The following is a 24687-nucleotide window of genomic DNA, read 5'->3' on the forward strand; positions in this document are numbered from 1 at the left end:
TCGTGCATACAGCTGCAGTCATCACACGGGTAGAATCCCAAAGCTAAGTAAGGGTGGCTGGTACTAAGCGGAATTAGGAGGGGCTAGAATGCCCTGCAGGACTGCTGTGGCAAAGCCCGCTCTAGATTTTGAGTATAGTGGAAGGTGGTAGTGTTTGGAGAAAGTGTGCACTGAACTCCAAGTAGCTGCTTCCAGAATGTCCTTGGTAGGGACCCCCCCGAGGAAAGCTGCTGAGGTAGCTGTAGCCCTGGTGGAGTGGGATCTGATGTATACAGGCACTGATTTTCCATGAAATGAATAACAAAAGCATATGCAGTGGGTTATCCATTTTGAAATAGTCTGTTTGGAAATAGCCTTTCCTTGAGCACCTGTAGCATAGGACACAAAGAGCTGCTCAGATTTTCTGAATGACTTTGTTCTGTCCAAGTAATAATGAAGTTGCCTGTGAATGTCCAAGGAATGTAGTAGTCTCTCTCCTTTGTTCGGTGGATTTGGATAAAAGGTAGGTAAATGAATGGACTGATTCAAAGCCACACTGGATACTACCTTTGGCATGAAGGTAGGGTTGGTTCGTAAGGAAACCCTGTCCTGATGGAAAATGATGAATGGTTGCACAGCCATGAGGGCCTGTAGGTCCGAAACCCTGCATGCTGAGGTAATAGCCAGAAGGAAGGCTGTTTTCCATGACAAGTATTGTAGCCCTGCTGAAGAAGCCAGCTCAAAAGGAGGCAGTGTCAGCTTCTCCAATATACAGTTGAAGTCCCAAGCTGGAGCTGGTGGTTTCCGTGGGGGTTTTATATTTTTTTGCCCCTCTGAGGAACTGCCTTAATAGAGGATGTTAGAATAAAGGAGGATCCGTACTGTATTGTGCTGAAATGGCTGAAGCGTGGATCTTGATGGAAGAGAAGGAGAGGCCACTGATTAACATCTCAGTGAGGTACTGTAAAATATGAGATATATTTATTACCCAAGGATTATGACCCTTTGCTTGATTCCAGGAACAAAATTGTTTCCATTTTGCGGAGTAGGTTTTTCTAGTAGAGGGCCTCCTGGCCTCCAAGATGACATCCTGTACCTCCTTGGAGAGGAGAGTTTGTTGGTAAACTAAGGTATTCTCCATGCAGCTAGATTTAGAGTTCTGAGCTGGCTGTGTAGGGTCTTCTAGTTGTGCTGGGACAACAGAAGAGGAACTTGAGGAAGGATCCATGGTGGTGTGTGTGACAGGCTCTTTAGGAGAGGATACCAGTGCTGTTGTGGCCAGTCTGGAGCAATGAGAATCATTTGTGGCCTCTCTGCTCTGGTTTTCAATAGGACTTTGGCCAGTAGAGGCGGGAAGGCGTAGACTGTCAATGTTGTCCAATTGAAAGAAAGTGCGTCCACTTTCCAGGCCTGTGAATGACAGGTCCTTGAGCAGAATTTTTCCAACTGGTAATTTCTGTGGGTAGCAAATAGATCTATGTCTGGCTGTCCCCATGCCTGAGTTATCTTTGAGAAGACTTGAGGATGGAACTTCCATTCATGTGGGTCTGTCATATTTCTGCTTAAGTTGTCTGCCAGTGTGTTTTCCTTCCCTGGCAGGAATTGTGCCTGTAGTTGAATTTGTAATTCCAGTGCTGTGTTCCACAGGGTCATGGCTTGCCTGCACAGGGGGTATGAATGTGTTCCCCCCTGTTTATGTACCACATGACTGTGGTGTTGTCTGTCCTTATTAATAGCTGCCCTGGATGCAGGAGGTCTTTGAAGGTCATAAGAGCATTTTGTATGGCTAGCATCTCCTTTTGGTTGATGTGTAGGTGCATCTCTTTTTGGGACCATTTTCCCTGAATACACTGACCTGCCATGTGTGCTCCCCAGGTGTAGTCTGAGGCGTCTGTCGTGATGATTTGAGTTGCTTGTGGTAAACAGAAAGGAAGACCTGTGTTTTTTTGGCATGCTTGAGCCCACCACAAAAATTCCTTTTGAAGGCATGGAATGAGTGGTATAATTGTTTCCAAGCTGTGGCTGTGCTGAGACCATAAGTTTTTTAGGTACCATTGTAGTTTCCTCATATGCAGCTTTGCAAATGGTATTAGTAGGATGCAAGATGCCATGAACCCCAGAGCCTGCAGGATTTTCCTTGCAGTTAGCCTGGTTAAAGATGCCATTTTGTTGTAATATTGAGACAGTTGCCCTTGTTTCTCTGGCGTGAGGTAGGCCATCTGGGTTGTTGTATTTAAGCTGGCACCCAGGAAAATTATCTGTTGAGAAGGTATTAGTTTTGATTTCTTTTTGTTTACTGTGTACCCCAGGCAGTTTAACAGTTTTATTACCAACGCCAGATGCTGCAATAGAAGGTCCTTTTTGTCTGCTTGGATCAGGCAGTCATCCAGATATGGGTAGATTTGGATTCCTCGCTGTCTGCAGAAGGCAATTAATGATGCCAGGCATTTCGTAAACACTCTGGGCGCAGTAGATAAGCCAAAGGGCAATGAAGAGAATTGGTAATGGGTTGAACCTGCAAGAAATCTGACATATCTTCTGCAATCTTGTCTGATAGGAACATGCAGGTATGCCTCCTTGAGGACCAGTGTTACCAGCCAAGACTCCTTGCCCAGCATGGGAAGAAGTTGCTGTAATGTGAGCATCTTGAATTTTGGTACCTCTAGATATCTGTTTAGAATGGATAGGTCTAAAATGGGTCTCCAATCTTTGTCCTTCCTTGGTACCAGGAATAGCCTTGAATAAAAACCTTGACCTTGTTCTTTTGCAGGTACCGCTTGAATTGCCTTCACATCCATGAGAGCTGAAATTTGCCTTTGTGCCTCTGCCCATTGATTTTGTGGCAGGTTTGGCATGCCTCTCATTTTTGGAAGGGTGTGAAAGTGGAACCTGTAGCCTTTGTCTATAATATCCAGAATCCATTTGTCCTGTGTAACTATGTGCCAGTTTTTTGAAAATAAGGCCAGTTTTCCGCCCAAAGGTGCTACCATTATATCTTTGTTTGGCAGGCATAGGGGAAAGTCATTGCATCTGTTTTCTAAATGACTGTGGTCTATCTTCTCCACCTCTGGGGGCTGGTGTTTGCCACTGTCTAGCTCTGTAAGATCCTTGAGGTTGTCCTCTACCCCTTGGGTGTCTGTATCTGCCCCTATGGGGTCTGTCCATGGCTGGAAAGGACCAATTTTTTGAAGGCCAGTTTCTGCTGAAGCGTGGAGGCTGCACCTGCAAGAAATCTTTAACTGTTTGCATAGATTTTGCTTTTTCCTCCATTTTCTTTAGTACCTCCTCAGCCTTAGCACCGAACAATACATCTTTTTTTAGTGGTGCATCTAATAACTTTGCTTTGGCATGATCTGGTAAGGTTTGCTCTTTCAGCCAAGCATGTCTATGTATGACAGACCCCGTGACAGCTGCTCTGCATGAGGCCTCTAAAGCATCAAAACCACACTGCAAGGTAGGTTTCCCCACTTGTTCTGCTCCATGCAACAAATCCTGCAACTCTTTCAAGTCTGGCTGTTCTGTTTGTGTCATTTTGCCTTTCAGCTGAGATAGCAAGAACTGTTGGTATTTTAACATATGAAATTGACAGTTTAATGCCCTCATGGTTAAAGTGGCTGATGTATACACCTTTTCCCCCGCCTTTCTATTGCTCTAGAATCTCTCTCTGAAGGCAAAGGGTTTTTAGCAGTGGAAGCCTTAATCTCCTTGGGACCCTGTGAAATTTTTTTCTGGGTCAGCAGTATGGCTTTTATAAAGGAACTGGTGAGAATCAGGAAAGTACAGTTTTGTACCTACCATAAATGTAGATGTTCGAGTGCTAATACAGCTGCAGTCATAACAGATGGGTTCTCCTGCCATCAGGCGGGTCCTCGGTCGGCCGAATTCCAAAGTCTAGGTCTGGCGTCGGTTGTCGTCGCTTCTTCCCTGACGTCAGTGCGACAGGAGTATAAAACAACCAGCCGACGCCATTTTCTTCAGTTTTTCTTGCCCCAGATGTCAGGTGCCCCCAGAAAGAAGGCAATACATAAAATTATGTAATAATGCAATGCAATATAATCAAAGACCAGTAGTTGCAAGCAAATACACCATAAAAGAAGACCCCTAGAGGGAAGGAGAGGAAACCTGGACTGCAGCTGTATTAGCACTCGAACATCTACATTTATGGTAGGTACAAAACTGTACTATGTTCATCGTGCATACAGCTGCAGTCATAACAGATGGGTAGAATCCCAAAGCTAAGAAAGGGGTGGTAGGCACTAGGTGGAGCTAGGAGGAGCCAAAATGCCCTGCAAGACTGCAGTGGCAAAGCCTGCTCTAGATTTGGAGTATAATGGTAGGTTGTAATGCTTAGAGAAGGTATGCACAGAACTCCAAGTGGCTGCTTCTAAAATATCCTTGGTAGGAACTCCTCTGAGGAAGGCTGCAGAGGTGGCTGTGGCCCTGGTAGAATGAGTTCTAATGCCTGTAGGTACAGTTTTGCCATGAAAGGAATAGCAAAAGCGTATGCAGTGGGCTATCCATTTTGAGATTGTCTGTTTGGATATCGACTTTCCTTGAGCTCCTACCGCATAGGCCACAAAAAGCTGTTCTGATTTTCTGAAAGGTTTTGTTCTATCCAAATAATAACGCAGTTGTCTGTGGATGTCCAAGGAATGCAGTAATCTCTCCCCTTTGTTTTGAGGATTAGGATAAAAAGTAGGTAAATGTATGGCCTGATTTAAATCTACCCTGGATACCACTTTAGGCATAAAGGACGGGTTGGTATGTAATGAAACTCTGTCCTGATGGAAGATGATAAAAGGCTGGACAGCCATAAGAGCCTGTAGTTCTGAAACTCTACGAGCTGAAGTGATAGCCAGAAGGAAAGCTGTTTTCCAGGACAAACATTGTAAATCTGATGAGGCAGCTGGTTCAAAAGGAGGCAAAGTCAGTTTTTCCAGAATGAAATTAAGATCCCAAGCAGGTATTGGTTGTTTCCTTGGAGGTCTTAAATTCTTAGCCCCTCCGAGGAACTGTCTTAATAGAGGGTGAGAGAATAAAGGTGGAGCAGTGTTGTATTCTGCAGAAATGGCTGAGGCATGGATTTTGATGGAGGAGAACGAAAGTCCACTGCTTAGCAGTTCAGCCAAATATTGTAGTATTTGAGGTAGGTTCAGTTTTCCAGGGCACTGGCCCTTTTTCTCATTCCAAACACAAAAACATTTCCATTTTGCAGAGTAAGCTTTTCTAGTTGATGGCCTTCTGGCCTCCAAAATGACATCCTGCACCTCCTTGGAGAGCAGGGCCTGCTGTGATGCTAAGGAATCTTCCATGCGGCTAGATTGAGTGTTTTCAGCTGACTGTGAAGGGTTTTGAAGCTGTGCTGAGTCAGAAGAAAAGGCATTAGAGGCAGGGTCCATGGTGGGGAATGCGTCAGGCTCCTCAGGAGTGGGTACCAGTGTTGTCTTGGCCAGTCCGGAGCAATGAGGATCATCTGTGGTCTGTCTGCTCTGGTCTTCAATAGGACTTTGGGCAGCAGAGGAAGAGGAGGGAAGGCATAAACTGTCATTGATGTCCAACTGAAAGAGAGAGCGTCCACTCTCCAGGCGTTTGGATGGAAGATCCTTGAGCAGAACTTTGCCAATTGATGATTTTTGTGGGAGGCAAAGAGATCTATGTCTGGCCTTCCCCATTCTTGGATTATTTCTGTAAAAACTTTTGGATGCAACTTCCATTTGTGTGGATCTGTCATATTCCTGCTTAGGTTGTCTGCCAGCGTGTTTTCCTTGCCTGGCAAGTACTGTGCTTGTAGTTCCATTTGTAAGTCCATGGCCATGTTCCAAAGGGACATGGCCAGTCTGCATAGGGGATAAGAATGTGTTCCTCCCTGCTTGTTTATGTACCACATAACTGTGGTGTTGTCTGTTCTTATCAATAGCTGACCTGGTTGTAGAATGTAGTCAGGGTGTGGGCCGAGGAGCCTGCGACCTCGGGTACAGGAGACACCGCCAAAGATGTGTCGTCGGTAATCAGGGGCTGCATAGGCGCCTCTCTGAGAACCGGGCCACGTGTAGTCGGCTTTGGCATGGTGTCGGTAGAGGCCGCGGACCTCGAGTGTCGGTCCTTGTCTTTGCGTTTTTTAGACAAAACCGGAGTCGGAGTATCCGACGACATAGTATAGTTAAATGCTTTCCCAAAATAATGCTGGGCGAACTCCGCCCGACGCTTAATAGTGCGTTTGTTGAATGCAGCACAAAAGCGACAGACCGAGACGTCGTGGTCTGGGCCTAAACAAGGTATACAGAGGGAATGGAAATCCTTATGCGGTATTTGCTTCCCACAAGAAATACAATTATTAACTTTGTCTGACATCGGTCTGAGGCAAGAAAAAGTTTCCCCAACGGGGTACTTAGCTTTTAAGAAGACTTCGGTTCCAAATTTTTCTTAATCTCAGGAGCTGGCCGACCGGCACTTGCGAACTGCTTCTGCTTCGGGCACCGCGCAGCAAGAAAGACTGAAGAAAATGGCGTCAGCTGGTTCTTTTATACCCCTGTCGCACTGACGTCAGGGAAGAAGCAACGACAACCGACGCCGGACCTACACTTTGGAATTCGGCCGACCGAGGACCCACCTGACGACAGGAGAACCCATCTGTTATGACTGCAGCTGTATGCACGATGAACATCCCGGTAATATCTGTCTGGTTTAACAGGGGCTGGAGGTAATGAGTCTGGATTAAGACTGGCTTCAGCGTACACATCATCCAAAATATCTAAGACTGGGGGAATAGCCAGGGGCCTATGCTGGGGAAGTAGTAGAAATTCCCCGAGCCTTTTCTTGGAATCTGAGTAATCTTGGCCTTCCCAGTGGAAGTGCTCTCTCAATGTATGCAGGGTTTCCCCAAAAGAGAAGCCCTCAAGGGGGGAGACAGAGGGAATAGACTCCTCAGCATCAGAGTCTTCAAATGGGGAATAGGTGTATTACTGGTCCTCAGAATTGTCTGAAGTAATAGAAACCTGGTCTGAGGAAGGGTAGTCTTCCTCCAATCTGGGTCTTTTGTCTGGGGGGGGGGGTTGAGAACCCCTGATGAGAGTAATCAAACCCTCAGCCATTTTAAGCATCTGTTTTTTAGGCATGGGGCCTTGAGAGGGAGTCTAAGGCCCTTGTTTTTTAATTTTCATTGCAGCTTTAGACTTAATGAATGATTTAATAGAGGAGGTGATAGGCCTGAAAACGCTTTCAGAAATGGCAGGCCTCACTGAAAGTTCGGTTTTCCCGCCAAGAGTGGCGTCGGTATCTGCAGTGGGAATGGAGACCGAGGATCCTGCGGCCTCGGGTACTGACGTCACCGGTAAAATAGTTTCATCGGTAGTCAGGGGCTGCGTAGGCACCTCGCTGAGAACCGGAGAACCAGTAGTCGGCCTAAGCGTGATCTCAGTACTCGGTGCAGGCCTCGGATGTCTATCCTTATCCTTGCGTTGGCGTCGGTGTATCCGACGACATGATACAATTAATTTTTTGCCAAAATAATGAAGGGCGAACTCCGCCCGGTGCTTAATAGTGCGCTTGTTACCCCTAGCACAAAAACGGCAGGCCGAGACGTCGTGGTCTGGCCCTAAGCAAGGTATACAGTAAGAGTGGAAATCCTTATGCGGTATTTGCTTCCCACAAGAAATGCAATTATTAACTTTGTCTGACATCGGTCTGAGGCAAGAAAAGTTTCCCCAACGGGGTACTTAGCTTTAAAAAAGACTTCGGCTGAAATACTGTTTGTAAATCTCAGGAGCTGGCCGACCGGCACTTGCGAACTGCTTCTGCTTCGGGCACCGCGCGGCAAGAAAGACTGAAGAAAATGGCGTCGGCTGCCTCTTTTATACTCCTGCCGCACTGACGTCAGGGAGGAAGCGACAACCAACGCCAGACCTAGACTTTGGAATTCAGCCGACCGAGGACCAGCCTGACGGCAGGATAACCCCAAGTGTGATGACTGCAGCTGTATAGCGGCCCTGCAAGAGGCCTCCAGTGAATTATAACCACATTGCAAAGTATGCTTTCCCACTTGTTCAGCTGCATGCAATAAATCCTACATTTCCTTGTTCTCTGAACATTAAGTATTTGTCAACAATTTCTGTTTAAGCAGAGACATTAAATATTGCTGATATTTAAGCATATGAAACTGACAATTTAAAGCCCTTACAGCCAAGGTAGCAGAAGTGTAAGCTTTTTTCCCCCATCTGTCTAGAGCCCTAGAATCCCTATCAGAGGAGACAGGGTATTTTGCAGTGGAAGCTTTAACCCCTTTGGGACACTGGGATATAGTTTCTGAGTCAGCAGCAGGGTTTTTATATAGGAATTTATGAGAATCCGGGACCCTGTAGTATCTGTCTGGCTTAGCAGGTGCAGGGGGTAAAGAGTCAGGGGACAGGCTGGACTCTGAAAATACATCTACAATGTCTAGAACAGGTGGAATAGCAAGGGGTCTGTGCTAAGGAAGTAGCAGAAAGTCTCCCTTTTCTTAGATTCAGAATAATCTTGGCTCTCCCAGTGGAAATGCTCCCTCATGGTATGCAGGGTTTCCCCAAAAGAATAATCCTCAGGAGGAGAGGCTGAAGGAATGGATTCTTCAGCATCAGAATCCTCATAGGGAAGCATGGAATAATCCTGTTCAGAACAGGAATCAGAGGAAATAGAAACCTGATCAGAAGAATCATACTCTGTCTCTTGCCTAGGCCTCTTATCAGGAGGGGGATGGGAACCCCTGATCAAAGTAATTAGGTCTTAGGCCATTTTGAGCATCTGTGTTTTAGGCATGGAAGTCTGAGTAGGAGAATGTTGTATGTGTTTCTTTGTCTTTATAGCTGCTTTATTCTATCTTTGAAGCTGAAGATGGCTTAATATATAGTTGTGTAGGTCTGAAGACACCCTCAGAAGCAGATGCCTGCTCAGCGGCTCCGGACCCATCTGAGGGAATGATTTCCAAGTGTCCAATACCTTGAGTATCCAGAGGCCCAGTCGGCTCCATGTAGGAGTCGGAAGCGGCCTGTGGCTCTGAGGTAGCAGGCGCCAGGGGCTACGAAAGCACCTCACTGAGAACTGGCGACTGGCCTAGCGGAAGCCTCGTTGTCAGTTTTGGACCTCTGATGCCTATCCTTTTCCTTGCGTTTTTTGTAAACGCCGGTCGTCGGCTGTTCCGACGGCATTATATAATTAAATCTTCGGCCAAAGTAATGAAATGCAAATTCGAACCGACGCTTAATAGTGCGTTGGTTAAATCTAGCACAAAACCGACCGCTAGCAACATTGTGATCAGGGCCTAGGCAAGGAATACAAGAGTGAAAATCCTTTTGAGGTATTTGCTTCCCACAAGAAATACAATTGTTAACTTTTTCTGACATCGGTCTGGAGCAAGAAAAAAGTTTCCTCAATGGGGTATTTAGCTTTAATGAAGACTTCAGTTCTGAAATTCGAATTTGAAAATCTCAGGAGTCGGCCGACCAGCACTTGCTAACTGCTTTTGCTTCGGGCACCGCGCGCAAGAAAGACTAAAGAAAATGGCGTCGGCTGCATCTTTTATACCCCTGGCGCACTGACGTCAGGGAAGAGGCGGCAGCAACCGACGCCGGACCTGGACTTTGGAATTCTGGCCGACTGAGAGTAGCCTGCCAGCAGGATAATCCAAGAGTAATGACTGCAACAGTGAAACACGATGAACATCTGAAAGTGCAAAGAACCCACAGAAAAACATAAGAATTTCCTGTACTGAGGGTGAATTGGGATGTGCAGGTAAGCATCCTTGAGATCATGGAAGCCAAGAAGGAGTGAGAAGGAACCACAGGAAAAAGATTTTACAGAGAAAGCATCCTAAAAGAATGCACTTTCAGGAAGGTGTTTAAATGGGAGAGATCTAGGAAGGGTCTACAAGGACCATCCTTTCTTGGAACAAGAAACATCCTGGAGTAAAATCCCTTTCCTTTTTGTTCTGGAGGGACAACTTGTATTGTACCCTGGTGGAAGAGTTGAGCTAATAACTGAGGAAAGAGATGAAGTTGGCTGGAAAGGGGTTGAGGCATCCCTAGGAAAGGTGGAAGAGTCTTCCAAGTCAAAGTAACCTTTTTGGATGATGGAAAACACCCAGGAGTCCTGAGTGATCTCCATCCAGAGAGAAGGAGGGGAAGGAGGGGGGGGAGGGGGGGGGTGAACACAGAGTACGACTTGGAAGAAAGGCTTGGTTGTCACAGAGATCCAGGTCTGGCCTGAAAGGACTGCTGAGACGGAGTTGTAGGAGCAGGTGATTTTGATTGAGGGGCTCTCCAAAATATTTCTTAGACCTAGAACCTGCAAGTAGCAGAAGAGGAATGAGCAGGTCTCCTGACAAAGGGAGTCTTGGCAGGAAAATTCCTGTGCAATTTGGGACTGGTAAAACAAGCATTTTAAATCTTAGAGTTCATTAACTTTCTCCTGCAAAGATTTGAAAAGTTCTGTAGCAACTGAACCAAAACGGGCAGAATTATCTAAAGGAGCATCGAGCAGTTTAGCCTTTATACCATCAGGTAATGCCTGGAGCCTTAACCAAGAATGACATCTAAGAACAGATACAGAGGCCACAGCCCTGGCAGAAACCTCCACTGCATCATAACTACACCTAATGGAATGCCTAGCTACCTGAGAAGATGCACACAACAGATTGAGAACCTGAGATTTAATCTCTGAGTCAGGTAATTTGGACAAAGCCCAAGATGCCCGAGAAAGTAAAGCCAGAGAACACCTAGTCATGTAGGTCAGGTAGTTTACAACTCTAATAGCCTACGTGAATGAAGTATATACTTTTTTTTACCTAGCCTTTCCAATATCCCGCTCTCCTTATCAGAGGGAAGCAGCTTAGCAGGAGACAGATGAGAATATTTGTCACAGGCAATACAGACCACAGCTAGGTCAGAAGAGGGCCATTTATGAAGAAACTTGCAGTCATCTGGGACCTTATAATATCTGTCAGGTCTCTTATGAGCAGGGGCTTGGGAATCAGGGTTTTTACAAGTGGAAGCAAAAGTATCCAAGAAAGCAAGAAAAACCGGTGGAACTGCAGAGGGTGCAGAGGCTTCCATCTGAAGAAGCTCATAGTAACATTTTTGTGCTCCTGAAAATTGGGAGGAATCCCACTTAAAAAAATTCCCTCATCTTTTTAATAGTTTCCCCAAAAGAAAGCTCGTCTACAGGGGAATCTCCCCTATTAGACTCCTCCTCAGGAGAAGCATATTCCAGACGGAAAGGAATCTGGGTGGAGTATGCCAGGGAGTCTTCATCAGAAGAGGAATCTTCAGAGTCAGAATCAAGGGCCTATACCTCTGCAGCCTGCAAAGAGAAAACCCTGAGACCCAGAAACCAGCACAGGAGAAGTGAACTCTGGAAAAGAGAGGGAAGAAGAAGCTGTAGGCCTCAGTGCCATAAGGGCTCTGATAAGACCCTGAGAAAAATGCATCCCAATCTGATTGCAGAGTGGAAGGAAAGTATGGGTGCTTAGTTTTCTGTTTCTTTTTAATGGGCTTCTCCACCAGAGGAGAGAGGTCGGACATAGGCCTAATGTCCGATAGATCTCTGAGTAGAGGAGCAGGAGCGGTCCTGGAGTCCACCATTAGAATGAGCCACAGTTCCCCCAAATCGCCAGAACTAGAAGTCTGCAAGGCCTCGGACATGCTGGATCCACAGTCTTGATGGTTTCCCAAGAGGTAACTGCCGAAGAAGGGGACAGACCACCAACTATACCACCGGGTCTTCACCGACCTCAAGAGGAATATTGGAGGAGGCAGGCACAAATTTGTTTACCTTCCTCTTCAAACTTGTCTCCGAAGGAGCCCCCCCTCCCGGAAAGCCTACATTGCGTCCCTAGCCAGACGTCGGAGTCTGATTTTCCAGATAAACGTTTAAAGCAGAAAGATGGCTTTGCAAATTCTTAGGCACAAAGGCCTGGCAAATAGAACAGGAATGGTGATCGTGACTAGGTCCAAGCAAAACAGACAAAGCTCATGACTATTTTTATGTGGAATTTACCTTCTACATTTACACTTGCCCTTCCTGGATGACATGAACAACAGCAAATGGCAGTAGCAAAATTATAAATCCCCAATGGGGTACTTATCTAAAGCTGGAAGTGGAGCAAAGGAATCTGACCACAAAACTGTACATAGGAGTCAATCTTTCCGAATGGCAGTGAAAAACTTCTGAGGATGGTATGTGCAGACGGCCCTTTCATGGTTGAGGTTGTCAATACGTACATGCGATGTCCCACGTACTGGCAGTAGCTATAAGCTTTTGTATGTAGGCTGGACGTCGGATCAATGGAAGGAATACAACCCATATAGAAAGAATACTGCAACACTGAATAAAAGGACACAGTATAGCACAACTGGTGTATGGAAACTGTAGCTGCTGTTCCAGATACTCATTAAGCAGACCATGGGCTTCAATTATATGCGCCAAAACCAGGTCAATGAAATATTTCTAACCAGAAAAGTTGAAACACTAATACTCTTAGTGACAGTGTGTTCAACATGGCAGTGAGACCATGCTCAGTTATGTTGCCTGACACAGCAAACCACTGAATGACAACAGGTGCACCAAAATTAAGTCTGCTGCATTAACACAGAGCAGTGCTGCAGGTAGATGTAGCACAGCTGGTCATTTGCAGTTTATCTGAATATCTTAGCTATACTGTAACAGCACAGAGCCCAAACTGCTTATTGACAGACCAAGTCAACACTACTGTCAGAAAGGATTCTAAGACTATTTCAACTGTATGTCTACGCTCAAAATAATGACCACAGCAGGAGGAGTCATCCAATTTTGTCTGCACCACAGTTTAGCAATGGTAGTGTACTGTGCCAGAAAATGCAAGTACATCCAATGCTGCCAAACTGACAAGTGTGCAGAATGTCAGTGAAAAAAACACTGGTAATGAGATCTCATGTCTTCCAAAGATTAGAAAACCTCACACGAAACATATCTAAATTGTTCTATGGTATTATGAAAAAGATTATATAGCAATTAAGTCAAGGCACCAATTAAAAAAAGCAAACTTCATGTGACCAGGTTCAATCTTAGTGATACTTGCAACAAGTCAAAAAGTATTTTTTTATAAACCTCAGAAGAAACCACAGGCTGCAGAAGTCTATCAATGTCAGTATCAACTGCTCTGTACTGTATAATTTATTAATTAGTGAATTCAAGTACAAAAACTATATAGATTTTTTTTGTTTCATGTCTCTGAAAACCAGATGTTGCAACACATGGTCCAAGTGCAAGCCATACAGTAGTACACGGTAACTTTCACAGATTCCTATGCCACTCCCAAATCAGTCGACTGGGACAGACAATGCTTGCAAGTGTGGACTGTAAATAAAAGTGTTTTTTTTTTTTGTTTCCCTCTAAACTGATGTTCCCTCTTCAGATGTATTCGGGCTGCATTCCTTCTTTTGTTCTTCAGGCTTCATGGCTGGGAAAAGCAGCACCTCCTGGAAAAAAAAAAGACAGGTTACGAGATGCAAAATATATTCTTGTTCTGTTTGCCTTTCTAAATGCCATAATGCACTGTAAACTGCACAGCCTAATACAAAACACTTAGAACTAGTAACACCCTTACATTTTGAAACAGACTACATAAAATTCACACAAAAATCTTAAGTCATTAAAATTTTCCACAAAGTTAGAAAAAACATTTACCCAAATGCAACATGCCACAAAATTTACATGTTTCATTACCTTAAACTGGAAACTACTTTTAACAGACCATTAATAAATCAGCTACTATGATGGAATGGGCCACGCAAACCGACAGTCTACAGTCAATATTCTGGAAAGCCAACTTGAAATGACAGGTTATTGCTGAGATAACACACTTGCTAAATGGTAAAACTACAGAAAGAAGTCGTCATACCACAGCAAAGATTGTTCATGACATAGTGAAGTGTAGTTTAAAGAGGTGAAGGCAGCAACACCTTCCGCTGAAAAGGGAGGTGAGAAAAAAATATATAAAAAAGCAGTACCATTCAGATCATAATATGAAGTGCTTAAGCACAATGCATCCCACCTAAATCTCTGTAAAACCTGCATTTGTGTAGTTACTTTCCACATCACAAACAAGAAGTGTAGGATTAATAATTCCACCCCAAAATGTTTAATGCCTCAATTTAAGAAATAAGATTTTCATGGCCTTGGCAATTTGAGTATTTTCACATATTTGACCTTAAAAGAAAGATGATATAGTGTGATTTAGAAAAAAAATACATCAGGAAGAAATATAATGAATCCAAAATAAATAAATATGAATGACTACAGACAAGGTCAAAAATGCAAAATTAACAGCAGCAAATAAAACCTAAAATGCATTTCACAATAGTTATCACTTATTTAGTCAGTTGATATCAACATCTCTACCTAAGACATGAAGCACATAAAAGTTACATTACTACCTAAAAAGTGCCTTAAACATTTTTTGGCAGTATTTTCATAAGCATTTTTACAAAGAAGCATTTTAAAATGCTGAGCAATCTTAAGGCTGCCACAAATGTGTAACCTCAGAATATAATTACAGCAAATCATGCTGTTTATAGAAAAAGCTACTACTGGAAACATTAAAAACCATAATTATTAAGTATACCATAATAATTAAAGTATGCCCTCCTTCCTAAAGGCAAAGGAAACAAAAACTCAACACCACTCTGACTCCAGTTTTAAGTAAGGCATTGGACACCAATCTGGAAGTACCTGGAATACAAAAAGCAGTGAACTATACATCCTTTTTTTGTACACATTTGGTGACAAAAGGATGTAATTCCTCCTTGTTCATCTCACAGCTAAAGTGCTGGTCAGATTTAAATCACAGTTTTACTTTAAGAGGCCTTACAAGACACAAAAGTCTTCTTAAATGGGCATCATTTCCCAGAAATGTCTCTGTGACCAAACCTCCATTAAGAGGTCTCTTTTTACCTGGGATGATACAAGCAGGTTCTCTTGCCCATTTTACAATCATTAAAACGTGGTAAGTTCAACACTTAATCTGATAGTCTTGCTCCCCTCAGCCAGCAATCATAAAAAGGTTCACTACTTCAGGAATGGATTTAGAAGGGTCAAAGTTCTACAGACTATGATGAAGCAGTATGTGTCTACTGCAACCAGAGACAACACTGAAAACAGTGCATATACAATATGAACAGAGGGATAACAAAAATGACAACTGCTGTATAACCTAAAATCTGAACATGGTGTACTGATGACTCTCCAGTGAAGGGTAACAACTTACAATATGCTAAATTTAAATTTGTCTTTCTTTCCTCTCCATTAGAAGAAAAACTCTAACCATATTTGTATACTGCTTTGCCCCTATAATATGATTTGTTCAAGCTAACATGATAGATGAGTTTTAATAACTAATATCAAACCTCACAAACATCTAAGTCTCATCATGTCACAGCAGCACTGTCCTCCTGAACTCATGTACACTATTGCAGGTGGAATGATAGCAGTGTATTTTCAGGGCATACAGACAGCCTAGCCTGGTGTCTCTCACTATTTGTTGCAGGGAGAGTTCTCATACACGTTTATTTTATTTTTATTTGCACTTTCATTGATCAGGTTAGTCCCACTAGGCTAATGGCTTCTTTTTGCAGGGGAGGGGGGTGGGGTGGCACTCATACTGACCACAGGAACTTGGGACAGACACTGGGAAACCTCCCTTACTCTTTCTGATAAGTGAAGTAGCTCTATTACAACTTGAGCTATCACCAAGTCAAGCAGATGGGACTCTGATATAATGTTTCTGCTAAAGGACGGCACACAGGACTGCAGCAGTGGCTCCTCTAGAGGGATAATTTCCTTTATTCTGAGTTAGCAGGGTATCGAGTTGGGCAAAGACCAACTCCATCTGAACCACTGGTGCTTCTGAAACCCTTCCTGGTATCGTATGTGGGCCTGAATAAATGACTTGAGAGGTAAGTACAGTTGTGCACACTTAACATAAATGTAGATGTTCGAGTGTATCCACTGTTGCAGCCATTACATTTGGGTAATCTGCTGGCAGGTTGCCCTCAGTCGGCCTGATTAACAAAGTCTTGGGTCCTGCGTCGGTTGCTGTCCCTTCTTCCATGACATCAGGTCGTCAGGAGTATAAAACATGCAGCCAACGCCATTTTCATTAGTTTTTCTTGCCCCATATGTCAGGTGCCCCCCCCCCAATGGGGGGGGGAACATATATATATATATATATATATATATATATACATACACACACACACACACACACACACATACATATATATATATATATATATATATATATATATATATATATGCATGCAATTTAGAACACAAAAAATATACCTCCAAATAAAAGCAAATGCACCAAAAAGGCTTTTAAGCATAGAAAAAGCAGGAAGAGGTATAGTAAGAGAAAAATAGGGGGCTGGAGGGTGGGCAACCAGGACTGCAACAGTGAATACACTCGACATCTACATTTATGGTAAGTGTACACAACTCTACTATGTTCTTCGTGTTTCACTGTTGCAGTCATTACATTTGGGTAAAATCCCAAAGCTATGGTTGGGAGGATGGAGTTATACAGCATTAGGAGCAGCTATACGGCCCTGCAGGACAGCAGTGGCAAAGCCTGCTCTGGATTTAGAGAAGAGAGGTAAATGGTAATGTTTGGTGAACATATGAAGTGAGCTCCAGTTAGCTTCTAGAATGTCTCTGGTAGGAACCCCTCTGAGAAAGGCTGCAGAAGTAGATGCAGCCCTAGTGGAATGGGATCTGATCCCCTTGGGGACAGGTTTACCAAAGTGCATGTAGCAGAAACAAATACAATGGTTTATCCATTTTGAAATAATCTGCTTTGAAATAGCCTTCCCCTCTGCCCCTGCAGCAAATGCCACCAGTAATTGCTCAGATTTTCTTAGAGATTGTGTCCTGTTTAAGTAGTATCTTAGTTGTCTGTGTACATCCAATGAATGCAGAATCCGTTCACCCTTGTTCTGTGGATTTGGGAAGAAGTTTGGCAGATGAATGGTCTGATTAAGAGCCACACTAGATACCACTTTAGGCATAAGGGATGAATTAGTCCTGAGAGCCACCCTGTCCGGGTAAAATATAATAAAAGGCTCCACTGCCATGAGAGCCTGTAGTTCTGAAATCCTTCTAGCTGAAGTGACTGTTAAAAGAAAAGCGGTCTTCCAGGACAGAAATTTTAGGTCTGCAGTAGCAGCTGGCTCGAAAGGAGGTAGAGTGAGTTTTTCCAACACAAAATTGAGGTCCCATGCAGGAGTTGGTGCTCTCCTGGGAGGTTTTAAATTTTTGGCCCCTCTGAGGTACTGCTTTAGCAGGGGATGAGAAAAGAGGGGATGCTCTGCATTGTAATGAGCTGAAATGGCAGAGGCATGGATTTTGATGGAAGAAAAAGATAGGCTCTTGTGAAGCATCTCAGTTAAATATTGCAGAATCTGAGGAACACTGGATATTGCTGTGCTTATTCCTTGTGCTTGGTTCCAGGCACAGAATCTTTTCCATTTGTCAGCACAAGATTTTCTAGTACTAGGCCTTCTAGCCTCCAAAATGACATCACAGGTTTGCTGAGAGATTCAGCTGGTGAAATTAGTTGATTAGCCATGCTGCAAGATTCAGTGTTTGGAGCAGAGTGTGCAGAATTTGATAGTTCTGCTGAGACAATAGATAAGGTGTCTGAGGCAGGTACCACGGAGGAAGGTGCGACATATTGTGTAGGAGCGGGTACCAGTGTTGACGAAGTCAGTCTGGAGCAATCCGAATCATTTTTGTTTTTTCCTGTCTGACTTTTAGTAAGACCTTGGAGAGCAGAGGCAGAGGGGGAAAGGCACAGACCGATAGGTTCTTCCAGCTGAAGGATAGAGCATCCACATTCTAAACTGTCTTGTGATGAATTCTTGTGCAGAATTTGTCCAACTGATAGATCTTTTTGCCTCACCCCAAAACTATGTCTGGGCTCCCCCATTAGTGTGTCAACATGCTGAAGATTTGTGGATCCAGTTTCCATTCGTGTGGGTCCATAAGATTTCTGCTTAGTTCATCTGCCAGAGTATTTTGCTTTCCTGGCAGGAAATGAGCCTGTAGGTGCATTTGATTAAGTCAAGGCCGTGTTCCACAAAGCCATGGCTAGTCTGCAAAGGGGGTAGGAATGGGTACTCCCCTGCTTGCTTATGTACCACATGACTGTGGTGTTGTCTGTCTTTATCAGTAGTTGTCCTGGATGAAGCTTGAAGGCTGTCAGAGCATTCTGTACAGCTAGAATCTCTTTCTGGTTGATATGTACGTGTATTTGATTTGGGCTCCATTGGCCCTGAATGCATCTTCCCGCCAGATGCGCCCCCCAGGCATAATCTGATGCGCCTATAGTAAGGGTTTGGGTGGCAGGGGGTTGAATGAATGACAGTCCCTTGTTTTGGTGGCAGGCCTCTGCCCGCCATAGGCCGTGACAATGTTGACTCCATAAGCTTTTTAGGTACCATTGAAGTTTCCTCATATGCAGTCTTGCATATGGAATTATTAGAATGCAGGAAGCCATGAATCCCAAGGCCTGCAGAATTTGTCTTGCAGATAACTGGCTTTTTGTGGCTACTTGTTTGAAATAAGTCATCAATTGAATTTGTTTTTCTGGCGTAAGGAAATTCATCTGGGCAGTTGTATTCAAGCTTGCACCCAGGAATATAATTTGAGAGGGTACCAGATGTGATTTCTTTTCGTTTATGGTGTACCCTAGACAAGTTACAAGTCTTTTTACAAACGCCAGATGGTTTAGAAGAATGTCCTTGTTTTCTGTCTGAATTAGACAATCGTCCAGGTAAGGATAAATTTGAATGTTTCTTTGTCTGCAAAATGCAATTACTGGTGCCAGGCACCCTGTGAAGACCATGGGAGCAGTAGATAAGCCAAAGGGCAGTGCAGAGAACTGGTAATGCAAATAGCCTGCTTTGAAGCAGAGGTATCTTCTGCAAGATTCCCTGATTGGGAAATGCAGGTAAGCCTCTTTTAAGTCTAGAGTTACCAACCAGGCATCCTTGCCTAGCATAGGAAGCAACTGTTGTAGAGTCAGCATCTTGAATTTTAGAATGTCCAGGAATGTATTTAGAATGGATAAGTCCAGAATTGGACGCCATGATTTGTCTTTTCTGGGTACCAGGAAAAGTCTTGAATAAAATCCTTGTCCCTTTTCCTTTTCTGGTACTGGTTGAATAGCCCCCATATTCATGAAGGACATAACTTGTTTCTGGGCCTCTGCCCACTGATTTGGAGGCAGATCTGGCCATCCGTTTGGGATTGGCAACATGTGGAAACGAAATCTGTATCCCTGGGATACTATATTTAAAACCCACTTGTCCTGGGTAATTAGTTGCCAGTTTTGTGCATGAAGTGCCAGTTTTCCCCCCAAAGGGGCAGCCAAAAGATAAGTGCTTGGTGATTGCAGAGGAAAGTCACTGAGACTGTTTACCGTAGGAAGGTGCCTTGTTACTTCCAGATTTAGAGGTGGAGGCACCCCATTGTTTTGTTCTATGAGTTCCTTGTGACAAACTTGGAACCTTTGGAGTGTGCCTGGGTTTGGCCTGAGTGGCTCTGGTGGGTACTGGAAAGGACCAGTTCTTAGTACGCCAGTGCCTACTGAATCTGGGTGGCTGCACTTGTAGGAAATTTTTTACAGTTTGCATAGATTTAGCTTTATCTTCCATTTTTTTCAAAACTTCTTCTGCCTCATTACCAAATAGACTGTCTTGTTGTAAAGGAGCATCCAACAATTTTTCTTTAACATGATCAGGCAGATTTTGCTCCTAGAGCCAAGCATGCCTTCTTACCACAGATCCAGTTACAGCGGCCCTGCAAGAGGCCTCCAAGGAATCAAAACCACATTGCAAAGTATGCTTGCCAACCTGTTCAGCTGAATGCAATAAATCCTGCAATTTTCCACACAGTCAGAAATCAACATAATTTTCTGTTTAAGTAATCCCATGACATGCTGCTGATATTTAAGCATATGAAATTGACAGTTTAAAGCCCTGATTGCCAAGGTTGCAGATCTATACACTTTCTTACCCAATCTATCCAGCGGCCTGGAGTCTCTATCAGAAGGGGTAGGATTTTTAACAGTAAAAGCCTTAATGCCCTTGGGACCCTGAAAAATGGTTTCAAGGTCAGAAGTAGGGTTTTTAAAAAGGAATTTGTGGGAGTCAGGAACTCTGTAATATCTGTCTGGCTTACTAGGAGCCGGAGGCACGGAATCAGGAGCCATGCTGGATTCTGAGAAAACATCATCAACAATGTGTAGAACAGGAGGTATAGCCAAAGGCCTATGCTGAGGAAGAAGGAAATCCCTAAGCCTCTTTTTAGATTCTGAAAAATCCTGACTCTCCCAGTGAAAGTGTTCCCTTAAGGTATGCAAAGTTTCGACAAACAAAAAATCCTCAGGAGGAGAGACAGAAGGGATGGAATCTTCTGCATCAGAGTCCTCACAAGGTAAAATAGATAATTCCTGATCAGAAGAAACAGAAACCTGATCTGATGATTCATAGTCATGCCTTGCCTAGGCCTCTTAGCAGGAGGGGGATGGGGACCCCTGATGATGCTAATTGAATCCTCAACCATTTTGATAATTTGTTTTTAGGCATAGGGGCCTGTGCACGTGGCCCAAGCGTCAGTTTTTAGACATAGAAGTTGATTTTGGCCTAAGCTTTGAAGATGGAGTTGGTTTAATATTCAAATCTTTAGGCCTAAAAACACCCTCAGAAGCCGGTGCCTGCTCAGCGGCTCCGGACCCATCTAAGGTACAGACATCCGCGGGTTCAATACTTAAAGTGTCTCGTGGCACACCGGACTCTGAATGGGTCTCAGTAGAGGCCTGCGAATCAAAAGTAGTGGGTATCAGGGGCTGAGAAAGCACCTCACTGAGTACCGGCGACTGGCTTAGGAGAAGCTTCGTTGTTGGTTTTGAACCTCGACTGTCTGTCTTTTTCTTTGCATTTTTTATGTATTAAGGTAGTCGGATTGCTAACCCACGACATTTCTGGATAGTTAAATCTTGAGCCAAAATATTTTGATGCAAAAATATACCGACGTTTAATAGTGCATTGGTTAAATTTAGCACAAAACCAACAGCAAAGCACGTTGTGGTCAGGGCCTAGTCAAGGAACACAGTACAAATGAAAATCCTTATGAGGTATTTGCTTCTCACAAGTAATACAATTATTAACTTTTACTGACATCGTTAAGGAGAAAGAAAAAGTTTCCCCAACGGGGTACTTAAGCTTTAGCTTGAAGACTTTGGTTCTGAAACTCGAAAATGACAATTTCAGGAGTCGGCCAACCGGCACTTGCGAACTGCTTCTGCTTCGGGCACCACGCTGCAAGAAAGACTAATGAAAATGGTGTCGGCTGCATGTTTTATACCCCTGACGACCTGACGTCATGGAAGAAGGGACAGCAACTGACGCAGGACCCAAGACTTTGTTAATCAGGTCAACTGAGGGCAACCTGCCAGCAGATTACTCAAATGTAATGACTGCAACAGTGAAACACAAAGAACATCAGAATTCTATTTTGCACCCTGAAGTGATGGCAGTTAAAACCCATTTGTTTTTGTAATCTTCATTCAATTTTTTTTTGAAAAGAATCAGCCAGCTAAGCTATCAGGTGAGGGGGAGAGAAGGGGAAAAGGTTGCTGTAGTCAGAATTGAGTAGAGGATTCACAGGTTGTTGCCAGTAGGCCACCCTCAAAAACCCTTTCTTTTTCCTTGCCAAATTTTCTCAAAAGTTCTCTTCTGACCAGCCGCTGACCCCTGATCTTACGGCTGTAGAAGAAAGTCTCTTGCTGTACGCGAGAATGAGGATGGGTGGGTGGAGGGTTTGGAAGAACTGTAACAGTCTCCATGGTCCATGGTCTTTCCCTTCCCCTTCAGTCTTTTGAAAAGTCTATCCCAGTTAATAAATTGTATAAATAAATCCATTTCTTGCATGAAAGGGCAAAACAAGATTTATGTCTAAATGCACATTAAGTAGTTACTTTTTTGGTACTCTCTGGGGGGGGGGGGTTGATTTTTTTTTTTTTAAAGATCATGTCTCATAATTATGGATTCAAGAATTACTACCACTGAAACTACATCTATTGCACTGTTACCACCTTTTAGAATACCCCCCCCTACTGAATGGAACAACCTGGAAACCTGAACTTTCACAGTCTGATTCTTCTCTAGGGCAAGCTCTTCAATTTGTTTCTGAAGCCCTCCCTGGTACCTTATGTGGGCCTGAATGAATGACTCGAGAAATATCCTATTTCATCATCACTTAGGAGGACACTGCAGCCTGGAGACCATGGCTGCACCAAGGGAAACTAATGACAGGTCTGTCATCAACTTTTTATAAAAGAAATGGGAAGCCTGTTGGACTTGCGCAGAGGATACTACTACTTTTATTCACAGGAGACAGTCCTGAGGCTGACGCGTGGGTTACCTGAGGGTTAAATTTGTGCCCTGTGTCATGTACTCCTTTTTGAATCTCCGATAGTTAAAGACCATATAGGCTAGGGTGGGCATCTTCTAGATAACAGTCTGAATTTGGATGGCTGATCATGTAATGATGGGGTAGAAGGCTCTCTGGTATGCATACACTTCAATACAATCCACCAAAACCAGGCCCTCAGGCATTTCTTGAACCACTAGTGTTACGCAGGTAAAAAATATGAAGGACAGCTGTCCATCAAGGGTGGCCGGGCATTCCTTCACTTCAAAAGAAGGGCTGGCTATAAATGAAACACATCATCCCCACTGTCTGCCTCTGAGGGTACAGGACAGGGCAGAAGACAACTGTTGAAAACAGGTTGGAGACAGACAAGGCAATGTCTCATGAGACCAATGCTTCAGGCCTCAGTGAGATTTGGCAGGGTTGCTGAGGCCTCTCAGTCCTGGTCCAGGTCCATTTTTTTTAATCAGCAGTTTCCTGTTTTTTTCCATTTACCCTTGCCTGCATTTGTTTTTGGTGTCTTGTTAGGCTTTAAGCTTTCAGTTGTTGGTTGTCCTGAAGAGAAAGGGGGGAACACACATTTTTACCAGCTTCAAAAAGTACAGTTTTGTACCTACCATAAATGTAGAAGTCCGATAGACATGCAACTGCAGTCATAACATGTGGGTTGTCCTGCCTCAGGCAGCCCTCGGTCGTCCGGATTCCAAAGTCTGGGTCCGACGTCGGCTGATGTCGCATTTCTCTCCGACGTCAGAGCGGCTGGAGTATATAAGCATCAGCTGACGCCATTTTCTTCAGTGTTTCTTGCCCCAGATGCCAGGTGCCCTCCAAGGAAGGCTGTAACCAAATTGGAAGACAAAAACAGGATTCCAAACAATTACATGAGCAATAAAACAAATACACCATAACAGATATCCCCAGCTAAGAGTGAGGGGGATAGAAGTGGACCCTAAGCATAGAGGGGTATGGAGGGAGGGAAAACCCGACTGCAGTTGTATGTCTATCGGACATCTACATTTATGGTAGGTACAAAACTGTACTATGTCCTTCAAGAATGCAACTGCAGTCATAACATGTGGGTAGAATACCATAGCTTAGCTGGGGGAGGAGGTATGCTCTAGGAAAGAGATGGTGTGGCAATCAAACCCTGCAGGACTGCCGAAGCAAAGCCTGCTCTGGATCTGGAATATAGGGGGAGATTGTAGTGTTTTGAGAATGTATGCACAGAGCTCCATGTAGCAGCTTCTAGAATGTCCTTTGTAGGCACCCCTCTTAAAAATGCTGTAGAGGTGGCTGTAGCTCTGGTGGAATGTGGTCTGACATAGGCTGGAACAGTCTTTCCATGAAAGGAATAACAGAATCTGATGCAATGTCCAATCCATTTAGAAATAGTCTGTTTTGAAATTGCTTTTCTTTGGACTGCAGGGGCGTAAGCTACAAAAAGCTGTTCAGACTTCCTACTGGCCTTGGTTCTGTCCAGGTAGTATCGAAGTTGTCTATGAATGTCCAAGGTATGCAAAAGCCTTTCCCCCTTATTCTCAGGGTTGGGGAAGAAAGCAGGCAGATGGCATAAAGGTAGGGTTGGTCCTTAATGAAACCCTGTCTCTGTGGAAAATAATAAAGGGTGGTATTGCCATTAGGGCCTGTAGTTCCGAAACCCTTCTTGCTGAGGTAATTGCCAACAGGAAGGCTGTTTTCCATGAGGGAAATTGCAAGTCAACTGAAGCTGCTGGCTCAAAAGGAGGTAGGGTCAGTTTTTCTAAGACAAAATTGAGGTCCCAGGCTGGCACTGGGGCCTTTCTTGGTGGCTTAATGTTCTTGATTCCCCTGAGGAATTGTCTTAGTAAGGGGTGAGAAAAAACAGGAGGATCAGTGTTGTATTTAGCTGAAATAGCAGATGCATGTATCTTTATTGAAGAATATGAGAGGCCACTCTGTAACATATCTGTCAAATATTCCAAGATAAGTGGGATGTTCGGTAATGATGCATCATGCCCTTTGCTGGTATTCCAATTGCAGAATCTTTTCCACTTTGCTAGGTAGACCTTTCTGGTGGACGGTCTTCGAGCCTCTGTTAGTATCCGCTGAACTTCCTTGGAGAGAGATAAGTTGAAGTTATTTATGGGATCTCCCAGGCTGTTAGCTGCAGTGTCTGAAGGTTTGGATGCAGCGTTTCGAAATTGTGTTGAGTCAAAAGTAGAGGCCACTGAG

At 44.0% G+C, this 24687-nt stretch overlaps 1 protein-coding gene across 4 annotated transcripts in view; it reads right to left on the reverse strand.

Annotated features, from left to right (window-relative positions):
- Positions 1-13119: 13119 nt before the first annotated feature.
- KARS1 (lysyl-tRNA synthetase 1) overlaps positions 13120-24687 on the reverse strand; it is a 580608-nt gene continuing 569040 nt past the window's right edge. For all 4 annotated transcript variants that reach the window (XM_044081774.1, XM_044081775.1, XM_044081776.1 and 1 more), the window contains one exon: positions 13120-13463. In XM_044081774.1, coding sequence (XP_043937709.1) covers positions 13377-13463 — 87 coding nt within the window. In that variant the 3' untranslated portion in view covers positions 13120-13376. The remainder of the gene's footprint in view (positions 13464-24687) is intronic.

The sequence above is a fragment of the Protopterus annectens genome, chromosome 8.part1 (genome assembly GCF_019279795.1).
Source record: "Protopterus annectens isolate FY-2018-M chromosome 8.part1, PAN1.0, whole genome shotgun sequence".
Taxonomy (NCBI): Eukaryota; Metazoa; Chordata; order Ceratodontiformes; family Protopteridae; genus Protopterus; species Protopterus annectens.